The sequence below is a fragment of the Anser anser genome (genome assembly GCF_964211835.1).
Source record: "Anser anser genome assembly, chromosome: 2".
Classification (NCBI taxonomy): domain Eukaryota; kingdom Metazoa; phylum Chordata; class Aves; order Anseriformes; family Anatidae; genus Anser; species Anser anser.
Window position 1 is genome coordinate 41,275,679 of NC_139721.1, and position 14,702 is coordinate 41,290,380.

The 14,702-nt window shown below is 36.0% G+C and overlaps 1 protein-coding gene across 7 annotated transcripts in view; it reads right to left on the minus strand.

The window, feature by feature from the left end:
• The window catches only part of RP1 (RP1 axonemal microtubule associated), a 217,428-nt gene that overhangs the window by 99,798 nt on the left and 102,928 nt on the right, over positions 1-14,702 (minus strand). For all 7 annotated transcript variants that reach the window (XM_083823906.1, XM_083823902.1, XM_083823904.1 and 4 more), the window contains one exon: positions 7,115-7,340. In XM_083823906.1, the coding sequence (XP_083680032.1) occupies positions 7,115-7,340 (226 nt within the window). The remainder of the gene's footprint in view (positions 1-7,114; positions 7,341-14,702) is intronic.

Sequence of the window (14,702 nt, forward strand, 5' to 3'; positions counted from 1 at the left end):
TTTTCTTTCTTTTTTTTTTTTTTTTAAAGAAACCCTTTAACAGTAAATGATTAGAAGAAAAGAATACAAATAAGTTCTTTAATTTCTGGAGGGTGACCAAACTAAATAGTTTAAGTACAGGACATATCAGAACAGAATAAGAGAGAATTATATCACAAAACAAAGATATTAACAGATAAATAAATGACAGTTGCTTTTGTAGCACTGTGCTTCTCTCTGGTAACCAGAGAGATAATAATGATCTAATCAAGTACAGCTTTCTATTGCCACATGCCTAAATAATTCAGTCTGAAGTAGAAAACATGTACATGTTGAAATGTAAAGAACTGGAAAATATTTTCCATAGCTCCTTGTGTCTATACATCTCTCACCATCTGGAGAATGTTAGGTCTGGCATTTATTTAGGCTACACAATCTGTATTATTTAGAAAGGAACCTCCTTAAAAGAAGGACCGGTTTATGCTTCAAATGTTCATATAAATTAACAATACTCTGTGAATTAGGCTGCTATATTAGGACAGTAAATGGAATGTTAATTTACCTTATCTTGCCTGTATGTTACAATGCATTTTATAAGAAACATAAGAAATAAAATAAAATAAAATAAAATAAAATAATAATAATTTTTAAAAAAAGCAAGGAAAATATTCTAATATTCTCCCAAATGTCCTGTATGTGCCACATGCCACTATGGAAAAATGCCTGGACAGTATATAAACATTCATATAAACATATATACTATAACATATATATAACATATAAACTAAACAGGTTGTGTAGGTTAAACATTTTCTGTAGAAATAGAAACCTAGGTACAGAGTAGCTTGACTTGATGCAGTTTTTTTAAACTGTCAAGTAGTTCCTCTAGATTGCAGAACAGCTACAAAAGATGCTAGTGTTAATGGCTGTTGAGCTAGAAATTGCTTAAATATAAGAACAAGGAAAAGCATGCCACTCTGTAACAGATAAGGCAAAGTACACCAGTAGTTTGATGAGCACGGGAGACAGGTACAACCAAGTCTGGAGAAAACCTACCAGCTGAAAATACTGTTGAGATAGCAAAACTCACCTTATGTGAAATTTGCCTGTTTGTGGATTTCTGTTCATTGTTTGTTGTGTGCGTTGAATAAAATTAAAAGACCCTAAAAATATATTCAGCCTCTGTATCTCTGGTTTAATTTCCTTTGAGAAACTGATCTATTCCAAGGCCCCCACTGCTGCCCATCTGAAAAGTAGATGCTGCAGTAAGAAAAAGCAATCACAAAACTTTGATAATTAGAACTCTATAGCCTGATCTTCTGCACTGTAGTAGAAATTTCATTTTACTATACACTACTGATTTAACGAAACTACATCAACTGAAAACTGGCGTGACAAAGCCGAGAAGTAGGCAAAATAATTAGGGATAGAAAAAATGATAGAAAAAAATTGGCAAAAAATGGGATAGAAAAAGTTGAAAAATAAAGTCAACTACTGAACAGAAGATAGGGAATACTATTTCAGTGGTCTAAGGGAGCTGTCAGACTCACATCTAGGCAGTTCTGTCTAATGTGGGACACATTGAAGTAATAGAACCAATGTCTTGAAAAATTCAATAGCTTTGATAAAAGATACAAGAGGATTAATTAACACAGAATAGTTGGAAAAAAATCTCGGATAGCACTCACTAGAAAAGAAAATGACCTTTTAGAAAGTAAGTGATCAAGATCCACAAATTCCTAAAAGAGTAGCTTAAGATAAGTTCTATAATCAAGCAGAAAACTCTTGGACGTGGGTGCATGGATGAAAAAGTTGAAACAAGGGAAGTGAAATGTTTTCAGGCACATGTGATGAGCTTCTAAAAGGCTCCATGAAAGACAGACACTAAAGCAGTATAATTACTATGCTTAAAAATGGCACAGGTACCTAATGCCAAAAAGAATGTAGAAGTCACTGACCAGTCAGATGTACAAGCATCAAATCTCGTTCAGTCAGTAAAACTGCACTAATACTGCCTCTTGAAATGTTACCATGAGAATTCTGGTGTTTTGTCAAGTCCTAAATCCAGCTTCTGTCTTCTACTGATAACATGAGAACATGAACTACCTGGATAAAGGGGAGAAAGAAAGGAAGTTTTGTTTCTCTGTTTATTAAGAAAATGTAACCTAAAGGCATATAGGGGCAACAGAATGCAAGCTAAAGAACCCCTTTTTCACACTCCTTATTCTGAGAACCTGAATCAGGGTCTACAGTGTAGAAGGTTAGGTATATTCCTGATCACTTGCCAATAGCAAGAGTTAGTTTAGCCCCAGTTTGCAAGCAAAGTGTATGACTCTCATTTCCTTCTGAGGGAGTAATGTACAGAATTCAGTCACCTATGATATTTTCCTTTGAAAATATAATCAGTGAGGAAGCAGTACAGGCTACATTGCATTAAACACTAAGTTAATATTTTGTTATGTTTTGAGAGGAGAAGATAATAATCTTTAAAAGATTAAAGAATTTATCAGTGAGAATAACAAAAAAAGAAAGTTTTTGCTGCAGAAATATTTGTCTTTTTCTGCTGACTTCGTAAACATTACACTCTCATTGTTAGTTCCTTCCAAACTAATTCTACTACAAGAAAAGCACGGTCATTATTTTAGAATTCTAGTGAAGAGAAGATGAATTCCAGATAAATAAAAGTATCACATTACTCATAGTACAATAGATAAGCTTCCTCTGCATTACAGCTGAGCCTAATGACACTGGTGTGCCTACAACAGCACACTAGTTTGAATCAAGAAACTGAATTCCCTGATTGGACCTCCTTATATCTTTCTTGTTTGTAGCATAGAGTGGTTTTAGAGAGAAAAAGAAAAAGAAAAAAAAAAAAGGATATATTACAGGAAAACGATTAGGATGATCTTGACAGAAATTGGCCATCACACTAGAGGAACAGTCTAGAACAAGCCCAGAGTAACTTCTCCTTAAATATGCATGACAGAAATGTTGGATTCTTAGCTCATTGGGTTTTTTAGCACCTATAGGTTCACTGTACCAATCCACTCCCATCAGTCTGACAGTGTAAACAGACAAATGGGCCAAGGAATACAAAATCTAGAGAGATGATAAATGATGTACAATGTTAAAATTATCACACCTTTTCTATTCAGCCCTCAGTTAAGAATGGTGATACAAAATATTAGTACTGTGCAACATGGTACTGCTCCAGGTTCTTATTTCCATATGATGTCTGCTTTAATGAAATGGTCATTTTGGCTTGATTCATTAAACAGAAAGATGGAATCTCTGTCATGGGATTTTATCATTGACTACTTACCACCTGATTTGCAGTACCAGTGTTTTGTACTGCTGTGACAGAAGGGTAAAATACAGATTGGGGCAGCATTAAGGCTAAAGAGAACAAATTCTTAATGGCTGATAGTGGTTGAGATGTACTATCTTCCCCAGAACTGAAACATATATTATGTGAGGAGTCATAAATACAAAAACACTATCAGGTGAAGACATTTCAGTTAGAATTACAGTTCGCAGGCTTTACTCCTGATATTCAGAGAAATATTCTAAAAAACATATGGGAAAATGTTGAATGATTTAATATGTGTAATGGTTATCCTAGGAGTCTAGCACCGGAAATTCAAGCTAAATCCTTGCATGTGAACACGTTCTTTCCCTGTTCAGCCTCAGTACTTAGCTATATAAGCATAATATTTATGTAGGGAAAGGGCCTGGCATGAAGGTTATCTGCTCATTGTAGCTGTAAGTACCAGGAGATAGCCTTTCAGAAGCTGCTCAGGGCAGTTGAGAAGAAAAATATGGTTTGCTAATAAGCTGTTCTCAAGTTTTGGGGTTGATAAAAGTTTCCAATGATGTTTTCCTATTGCTGTTTATTTGTGGAGGAGGGAGGATAAGGGGAAAAGATGTTTAGTCTTTGGAGTCTGAGTCTCTGGACTCCCTTCATTTACTCTCCTGGTCACAGCCCTGGCTTGTAGCAAAACAGTTACAGCACATCTCTACAGTGCACTGACACAGTTGGGGAAATGTCTCCAGTCAACTGTCAGTTGTAACACTGCACTGCCAAAGTCTCAAACAACAGCCCCCAAAACATAGCAGCATTAGACTTAAATTCTCAAAACACCCAAGTAGAGCAACGAACAAATCTTCCTAGTCAGTCATTTTGCCTTCACTACTGCACAAGATCAGCTACTTCAAAGAGAAACAAAACAAACAAATAAATAAATAAATAAATAAACAAACAAACAAAAAGCAAACCCTGTGATGCATGTAATGTAACATAACAGAAGAAAATTTCTGAACTATTGTTCAGATTTCATAGCCCCAGCAATTTCATCCTGAGTAACACAGAGAAGGTTACAATCTCCAGAACATTTCAACTTTGGGAAAAACAAAAAACAAAAATAAAAACAAATAAACAAACAAAAACACTTACTAAACAATTTTACAATAGGAAAATGAATCCGGACTGTTTACATAAGTAGTTGGTGCCTCTTGAGTGATTAAACAAGGATACAAATTTTGTAGAGATAATGCTTGAGTCATTACTATTTGCATCAGTCATCTTTTGCATTTTTTCAGTCAGTCAGCACATTCTAACCTCTTTCTGTATTTGTGTGCACATTTTCCCTAGTGGAAAAGTCTAAATATTTTGAGCTGGATTTTTTCTGGCCACAGCCTCAAGATTTGTCTTCTGTCTCAAATCAGTACAGGTATTCCTTCAGTTATGTGAACATTCTTATTTGAAGTTTATAGTCAAATAAACAAAAGAGTAAAAAATTTTGAAACTTCTCATATCTTGCATCAACTTAGATCAGAATTTTCATTTCATTTGGTAAACTAAAAATAATGTCTGGAACTGCTAGAAAAAGTGACATGGACAGTCAGAAAAACTAAAGGAGGTTACCAATATGAGAAATTTGGATGGAAAAGAAAGGATTTCAGAGAGGAAGTTAAAGAAAAGCTGTCAGAATCTGTAAATAGCTTAGGAAATGAAGAAAATAAATTATAAAGAAAAAAAAATAAAGACAAGGAATCAAAAATCAACTCCACAGTTTTGAGTCCTCGTTGGGTATATAGTAGAGTTTGGTTGGAGAAAGCCAAAAAAGCGATAAGAGAAAAACTACCCTTTCTTCCACAGAAGAAGCTGGGTAATAAAGTATTAAAGAACAGCAAATTAAAAAGTGTGCCTTCTGAGCCTAATTTGTATTTGTTCATTTTGTTTAAAGTTTTCATCACATCATTTTCATAGTTAAGTGTATTACGACTAGTAGATACCAGATTGAACTGAAAGTACAGGAGACAAATTACTAAATCATATCAGATTATCATTAAGTAATAAGTAGTACATGATTTATTCTGCTGGAGAAAATGACTTGATGTGGTTTGTCCAGTACTTGTAAGCAATTAGCTTTTAAATGGGAAATGCAGATGGATAGTGTTTCATTTGCTTGTTCTTGAGAAGCTAAATAGGAAATCCTTGGGAGGCCTTGCTGAGTTTATATTGATATTCAATTTAAATGTGCCTAAAATCAATAAGTAATTTGTAAAACTTACAATTTCAGGAAATTTCCAAATCCTTTCTAATGCATCTTTACTTAAAATCTTGAGACATATATTTTAATAAAGATAATGCTCCTGCAAAAGTAATGAAAGATTCAGTAATAGTATGATTTAAAAGTCTGAATAAACATGCTGTTTTAAAAATATTCCTAGCCTTTGACAGCACTGACCTGATTTTTCAGTGCATTTCACCTTGCTCCATCACCTACAACCACCTGAATAAAGTGCACCTACCAGAATATTAGTACTTTTCTATCAATGGGTATTTCAGGACACATAATACAGATTTAAGTTCTTCATGTTGAACTGATTGTTTATATAACTTAACTGTCTTCTCCACTATTTTTCTACTGTACCAGAATATGACTTTTATTTAACTGTAAGAAGCAGCTGTGCTTCTTACACTGTGGTATATGCACCGTGGGGTCTGGTTCATCCTGATCAGTCCCAGTTTTTGAAATCTTGAATTCAATTCACTAAATACTCTGTAGAATAATTAAAAAAAAAAAAAAAGAGCAGAGGTCAGCTGATGTGTTTCTCAGTATCTTCTGGCTTCTTTAACAGAGGAGATCAGTAGTCCTCTTTGGCCTTGAAACCCATAGAAAACATTCACATATCACCAGTCTTTACAGCTTTTCCAGAGAATTACATTCTCTTAATATTTTTCCCATTTGATATTTTCTTCTGAAATGATTTGATCTCACTAAGTGCATGATGACCCATTTTTATCTTGAACCACTGATTCTGTGCAATAGTCACTACTTTATTTTGAATACAGTTTGCCTGAATCATAGCAGCTATGTCTACAAGACCTATCAATGTTGGACAGTATTGTCTAACAGCTGTATCATTGTCATTCTGTTAATGTCAAGAGAATTCTATTAAGAAAGCATTGTGCTAAACGATTATACTGGTTCTCTATTCCTGTATAGAAGCTCAGGACTGTTTAAATAATAACTTGATATGATGGGCTATTTTCTGCTTCACTTGAAGAGAACTGAGTGCATCAAAGCTGTGGATAAACTTTGAGGCCGCAAAAGTGCCACCATGTAGCTAACAATTTCTATGTTAATGGCTGTGACTTGAGTCTGATTTGGAAAACGTGAATGTGATGATTCAGATCATAGATTTCTGGTAAAGAATATCTTATGCAGCAAAAGAAAGTATGACATCAAACTTGCTATAAGGAACTTGATGTCAGATGACATTACATACCTTGATATGCCTTGATTTCATGCCTTACATGTATGGGCTAGTTGTTCTAAAGAGAAGTATTTGCCAGTGATTTAGGGGTATTATGAGATTCCATGAATTTTACAGGGGTAAGATACCCTGGCCACAGCTATTATTCTGATTGTACGGAGCAAGGGAGTGGGATAAAATGATCACTTCCCACTTGTTTGGAATTAGAAAGTGTCTTGTAATGGAAGGGATTGTTTCATGGTTACACTGACTTTGGGGCAGTCTGCCCTGGAAAAAAAATAAAAATGAAAAGCTGTCATATACTCAAAGGATAAGGCTAGTGAACACATGATCTAAAATACTGAGCACGTACATGGCAAAAGTTCCTTTGTGGGGTTTCTTATTGCCAATTCTCTCCATGTATCACCTTCACCCTTGTCTTCTGCAAGCCAGCACTCTATGGGTAGACAAATCTCTTCTTGAGAAAGAGGGACTAGTCTTTCAAGTCTGACTTCCTCCAGGTACCAACTGGGATCACTTCCAGTGTTATCATGGCCAATGCGGATTTTATATAGCTGCCCAAGATCCCTGAGATTAATCTGGAATGACAACAAAAAAAAATAAAAATAATATAAAATGTTATCTTTTAACAATCCTTCTTATACTGGGCATGCAAGCTAAGCGTGCAGCTAACATGTAACCCAGAGTTCTGTTCTTCAGAAAATGAAGCCTTAATATGAGTCCCAGAGCAATCAAATAAAAGCATATGAAGTAGTTTGCAAGAGTAATTTAATTGACTCAAGTACTGTATTATTTAAAGTGACTAAAGGGCTCAAACAATTCAGTTGCTTTTTAGATCTCTTGACAGCATCCAGTTTGTAGTGTGTTAATGTAAAACTCTATTTCTAGACAAATACTTTAATGAACAGAAGTACCTTCAGTCATTGCTGCACGCAGTAATATATTTCGCAGTCCATAGAGTTACCATCAGCAGAGCTCCATTAACTATTCCTACCACTTATCAGTCTGCTGTGGCCCACTTTTCGCTTTGTCTTCTATTTTTATGTGCACTGGTGTCAGGGTTAACCCTTTATGTAAGTGCTGATGCCACACTGCAGCAAATTTAAACAATAAAACATGACTATGTCACATTGAATACTGCAGCCCTGAAATAAGAGCCACTTTGGTTTGGACTGCAGAACTTTTTTGATCAATGCTGATGGCAGGAACCTAAGCACAAAAGCAGGGTTAACCACTTTCATTTTCAGTGATGTGCTTGAAAGCTGATGGTACAGGGAAATTAATCACAGAGAGGGAAAAAAAATAGTTGTTTCTTTTACCATCATACCAATTTGCTACTGTTTAGCAATAAAATAAATAGATAGATAGATAGATAGATAGATAAATAGATAGATAGATAGCTAAAAATAGACAAGCAGATAACAAACAGGAACGTTGCCCCAGCTGTCAGAATGACTAAAAATGATGAACTAGGATTTGGGTCTCCATTGGGACTGTTATGGAAGGTAATATTAATGTCTGACCCAGAACAAGAGTTTTCCCTTCAATGTTTTTTGCAAAGAAACACTGCACACTAATGTTCTTAATGGGACAGCTCTGTGGAGCTGGGGAACAGGCAAAATAGACACATACCACTTTCACTCTTTTGTTGAAATATTTTCCTAGGCAATTACACAGGCTAGTCTAACTCTGACATTTCTTGGTCATGAGGACCATCACTAAATGGTGATGGTCCTCATGACCATCGTGATGGTCCTCATGACCACCATGAAGAGAATCTTGCAGCCTTAGTTGATCACCATTTCCTTGCTTCCCTGAGACAAGCCTGGTGCAATGTGGGCTCAGAAGATGATATCATGACACATGGTAATGGTATAAAGTCTGAATAGAATCACACTTACGGCCAAGTAGCAGGTTTTCCTATATTAAAACAGTATGTTAAAGTAAGAGGTGCTAACTGACGTACAACTATTGTAATAAAATCATGCCCATTAAAAATATGCTGCTAATACAGCAAAATTACAACAGCAGATAAAAACTCTCTGGAACTAATCACAACTGTAGCCAAGATGTAGGCTAAGTTACCATAATAACCCTCTCACACAGCCACAAAGCAGAGACCTTTGCAGTGGGCAAGTGACTGCTAAGGTTGCCTTGCAAACAAATATAACAGTATATTAGAACCCTCCCCCTTAACTGCCAACTGAATGGAGTATATCGTTGACCCAAAACAAAGGTGGTATTCCCTTGAGATTGAGACACTGGCTGCTATTTGTGGTGCAAAAGTTTTAAAAGGCAATTTGGTAAAAAACAAACAAATAAACAAACATTGAAACCTTGCAACCTCATGCCCATGATTAAATTAGCCCTTGTTGAAGGAAGAGTGTCAGAAGCATCTTTGCATACAGTTTTCATTACCAGGTCACTGAGTCAGGATCAGGAAACTTTGTTGAAAAGCCTCTTTTGTCTTCTGAAGTATCTAATCAGTCATTTGAATAACTGAGAGTTTATTGATAAAAAAATCCCACACATATATAACGGATATCACCACACAAGTGGGCTGAAAAGTGGGCTCCTTGATTTATTTAGCGTATCATGTTAATATGCTTTTTTTTTTTTTTTTTTCCCCAGAAGGAAATCTAAGATGGGTAAGATGGGAGATAAATTTCCAGGTGAATTTGCAGAGTTTCAACATTGTTGGTGATATTTAGCATACCACTGGTACAACCAGAAAGAAAAGCTCACAAAACATAAGCAGAGATACGTTAACTGAACAAGGAAAAAAAAAAAAAGAAAGAAAAAAAAATGAAATAGAAGGACTTCCTGTTACTGGATAAGGAACACTGGATAAGTAACCCACCAAAATTGATCAAATGGAGTTTCCAGAAAAATCCATACAGAACAAAAAGCACTGTCCAGATGGTTATGTTTCTCCAGGAGACACTCCTATTTGCAAACAGTTTGATTAGATTCACTAACATCCTGTTTAGCATCTCTAAATTTCTGTATTTGTGTCTTTTCTATGCTTCCTATCCCTCCTTAACATTCAGCCTCTAAAAGAGGACACAATATAGCAACATTAAAGAAGTTATGACCATGTGCTGATTGTGAATTTGTCCAAAGTGTCAAGCCAAATGTATGTGTGCTTTTGACTACTACTAAATTCTCAGATTATGAGATTTTTAGAATGGTAAATTGTGCAGGAACATAGAGCCATTATAGATAATGGCATACTTCTGGGACTGAAAGGTCTCTTAAATATAATTAAAAATACAGAACACTGACAATCTGAAAACATGTTTAATAATATTTATGTTTCTGACTAATTGTTTAAGGGCATTCTTGGGCCAAAAAATATCATGTTTATTCTTGTGTGGAAATGAAGGCAAGGATGTCAACAGCAGAGATCAAATCAGTTGCATAAGATGTTCTGGAAAACATAATACAATTACAAACGTAGGTGCAGCTTCTGTTGTAGTTTTGGGGTAGGAACAATTTATCTTTCTGTCAGAACAGATATCACATTGGTCTCTCAGTGGTATTGACTTAGTTAACACATTACATTTTGCCAACTGGAATTCTGTCAAATATATGTCAAATTTTGCTCTTGCAGTGAAATGCAGAGGAAAATACTCATATAACATGGTTGAGCTAATGATATTATTTTGCCAACTGTAAGCACTGTATCTTGAGGTTGTTCCTTCATTTCCATTATTGACTAAATCATAGAATCATAGAATGGTTTGGGTTGGAAGGGACCTTAAAGATCACCTAGTTCCAACTCCCTGCCATGGACAGGCAGGACATGCATGGACAGACACCTCCCACCAGAAAGCCCCATCCAACCTGGCCTTGAACACTTCCAGGGATGGGGCATCCACAGCTTCTCTGGGCAACCTGTGCCAGTGCCTCACCACCCACATAGTGAAGACGTTTTTCCTAATATCTAATCTAAATCTCCCCTCTTTTAGTTTAAAGCCATTCCCTCATGTCCTATCACTGCAATTCCTGACAAAAGTCCCTCTCCTGCTTTCCTTTAGGCCCCCTTTAGGTACTGAAAGCCTGCTGTAAGGTTTCCCTGGAACCTTCTCTTCTCTAGGCTAAACAAACCCAACTCTCCCAGCCAGTCTTCATCTTGAACATCTGCATGTCTTGAACACAAGATGACATTTATAAATTTACTTTCACACCCAGAATATTCTGCAAAAAGTTGTACAGCAAATTTGACTCTGTTGCCCTAGTAAACAACATGCTTACAAAAAAACTTATTCTAGCTGTTCTCTACTATAGTTTCATGGCTGCAAAAGTAACTGAATTTTATATGGAAATAGCCTTTCTAACAGAAATGCAGTAAATGTCCATGTAGAGACCCATGCAGAAGGGTCCCAGAACTAAAGCACCAGTTTAGAATTCAGACAACTATATTTTATTCCTGGATCTGCTTTAGGCTTCCTGAGAAACATTACATTATTCACTAGCCCTCTTTTCTTCACTTTCTTAAATTTACAACAAGGGCAACACTTAACCTCTCTCACAGGGACACTGCAAAGCGCTATTCACAAATGTTGAGATTCTCAGAAGACGCAAGTCCAAAATTCTGTCCAAAATTTTAGAAAATTCTAAAATTTTCTGCTGATTTTGGGTTGGTTGCTATTTTCCCATAACTCAGTCAAAAATCACCAGATGTAGATCTCCCAGCTAACTGTATAAAGCTAGTATTTTCTCTCATGGATAATGTGATGTCATTTACAATTACCTCGTCTCTCTTTTATATGGGAATGCAGTTTCTGCTGATGCTAGCAGAAGTTGTGCACAGAATAAGGGAAGAATAAGAACAAGTTGCTCAAGTGAATATGTTGTATATCTGCTGAAAAACACAGTCAACATAATAATGTATTCCACCAATGTAAACAGATGCTGTAGGCACTCAAAACTGCATAAATGACAAGGAAACAGCTACATGATGTATTTTAGGATAAGTCTACAATGGCTTGAGCAAACTTGCTAGAGTCCTTGGAACTATATCTGAGTTAGCACAATAGTCCCTCAGACCGATAGTACTGCTTCTCCAGGCACACTAATGCTGGTGGCCACTGAACAAAAGTGTGGCAGCAAAAGTGGCAGCTTGAGTTTAATCTTTTCTGGTCTATAGAAAAAGAAATAGAATTGACAAAATCATAAGATATTCAATCCTCAAACAAAGAACATGGTCAAAGCATTGTGACGGTTCAAAGGTTAGTTTATTTAATATATTAAAAATTAATTTGCAAACTTTCTTCCTGTAAAATCTCCAACTTGATACAGTAGAGTTTGGGTGTGGATGGAAATTTAAACTTGTAAAGTTTAAAAGGTAACAGTTTTGGACCTTTCTGATTTGACTTAGGTCAGCCATGCATAGATCATTAAAAGACCCAAAGTCCCACAGAGTTAAAAACAGCCTGTAAACACAGGTATCTCCTTTAGGCAAAAGAACCCAGATATCACAAACATCAGATATGCTGACCTTCCTAGGGATTGCCTATTAGAAGGTCTTCTCACAAATGCTAACCTCACAACCTTCCCAGGATAGTTTTACATACTATCAGAGTCACCACTTGTTGATTGACTGTGAAACCCCTTTTGATGTGTCAGCTGAGTTGTGCCAATTTCTGTGATGAGCTCTGAAGAGAATGGACATTTTGGCCTCATACAGACACTTATGCTTATGTGAGAGAGATCGCCAGCACTTAATAACCATAATATCTTTGTGAGTACAATAATCCCAGTAATTCTATTCTCATTGTAATATTTTTCTTTTTGTAATAGTATTTTTTGCCTGATAATTGATACAACTGTATTCTTTGCTCATTACTGCTACTTTTTTTTTTTGAAAAAACATAGGACTACACTCTCTTCTCCACAAAGGCAATGAGAACATTTTCATTAAACTTTGCCGTAGAAAACTTGTCCTTACTTTTTGAAATTGAAGCCTAACAAAGCTCATATTCTACAATTTTCCCTAAGATAAAATCTAGATTTATTAGGAAGAAGTTAATCCTAAGGAGAATGCAAGGACTACATTTTAATTCTGTTTCTAAATGAGCTGTGCAAATACTCTTTTCAGTCCCTAGCATACAGATACTTTGAGTGAAGTCAGTATGACCTATTTTCACGTACTTGAGATGTTTAACTAAGTGAAAAGTAAAGTGAGACCTTAACAAGAGACTGTTCAGTGGAAAGATACTTCAGTAAATGGATGGAAAGAATATATGTAATAACTTTATTTCTCTTTATATAGTGGAAGGAGCAAAATAATGTCACTATATTCCTGTTGTACAGACACTATTCTGCAGTCTCTTTGAAATAAGCTCAGGCTAGCATGAAAATCATTTGTATAAGTCAACACTTCAAGAGTGGCTCCACCAAAATCTCAATGTCTAACACAACTGCTAGAGGCTATATTTGACAGACAGTTATTAATTTCATGTAAAGCAATCTCATTAACAGAATTTCAGAGGCGTCATGTGCAGCAGATTCCCAAAAGGATGAGAAATCATTGACTTCATTAGTTTAAATTTTTCAGCATCTGTATGTAACGGAGAAATCTTTGGATGTAAAAGACATTTTTAATTTGTGAACATGCAGCTGGCACATGTTGCCAAAAATATCATAACAGATGTACCAGCAAAGCACCCATGGTCCACCCACAGAGTTTGCATTTTCCAGAAGTCTGAACTCAGCCTATTCATGAATTGTAGTCAATGAACTTGGTACAATTATGCATTACCTCAAGAATCAGAATATGCCATAGATGTTCACATCTTAATAGTCTAATGAAAAAGGTGGATATAGACATGTAAGAAGTAGGTTTACAGGCCACACAAAAATCAGCATTATTTTTTCCTTCATACTTGCTTTGGTCACACAAATAAACTGGGTAAATAAGCACTGCTCATTGCACCTTTTTTTTTTTTTTACAGTCCACTCAACCTCTTTTCATCCTATAGCTAGTTCCATATCATATTCATTCCCTTGACCTTCCAATATAGGCTAACAACGTGCTAGCATTCACTAAAATGTATGCCAATTATCCATTTCCAGGTTAATTAGAGAAAGAAAATGTCACATTACCATTGCTTGCTCAACTAGCGGTACCAACAGCTTGTTTTTTCCACCCTGAAGTACAACACGGGAAAATGTTTTAAGAATAACATTAAAGATGTGGAAGAACTCTTTTCATTCTCATTGTGGATAGTTATGCCAGCTCCAAGTATTTAGAGTATCAGGGTGTCAGGCCTTAAAAATAAGCATGAAACTTCTGTATTAGGAGAATGTAGCTACTTCCATAACTGAGATTTTTTTGAGTGGTTGGCAGTTTTCCAAGTTAGACCAGGAGTATTTTACTGGATGTCAAACTTTTGACAATAGATGGGGAATTAAAACACTGCCTACCAGAGGATGTGAACTGAAATACAGCCTAGCACTGGCTGTAATAAAGCTCAACAAAGGTCTGGCCATGTAGGAAAACTTAAGTTCTACTTAACCTTCACCACATGCACACACATCATGCTAACAGGATGATGCTGTGATTGGATGAGAGCACCTTATGAATGAAGAATTGATGGATCATAAGAAAGATTATGCTGGTGAGCACATAACAATGCTTTGAACAGTCTGAAGATTCATGAAGACTCATTTAAGAGAAGGTACATACAGAACAGTCACCTCTATCCAAAACCTTGGAGTAAGAGTGGATCTCTGATTTACTTTCCTTTTGACCATTGATTCTGTAATAACCTGGCAGACTATGAACCGACCTCTGAAAAATATGTCTGTCATCGCCTGGTGGATTTACAGCAATATTTATCACTCAGGCATGAAGTCATCAGCCCTGAAAAAAATACGACACCCAACAGTTGAATACAGTGCCTTCTCTCAACCGTGTAGGCTACTGGGAGCAC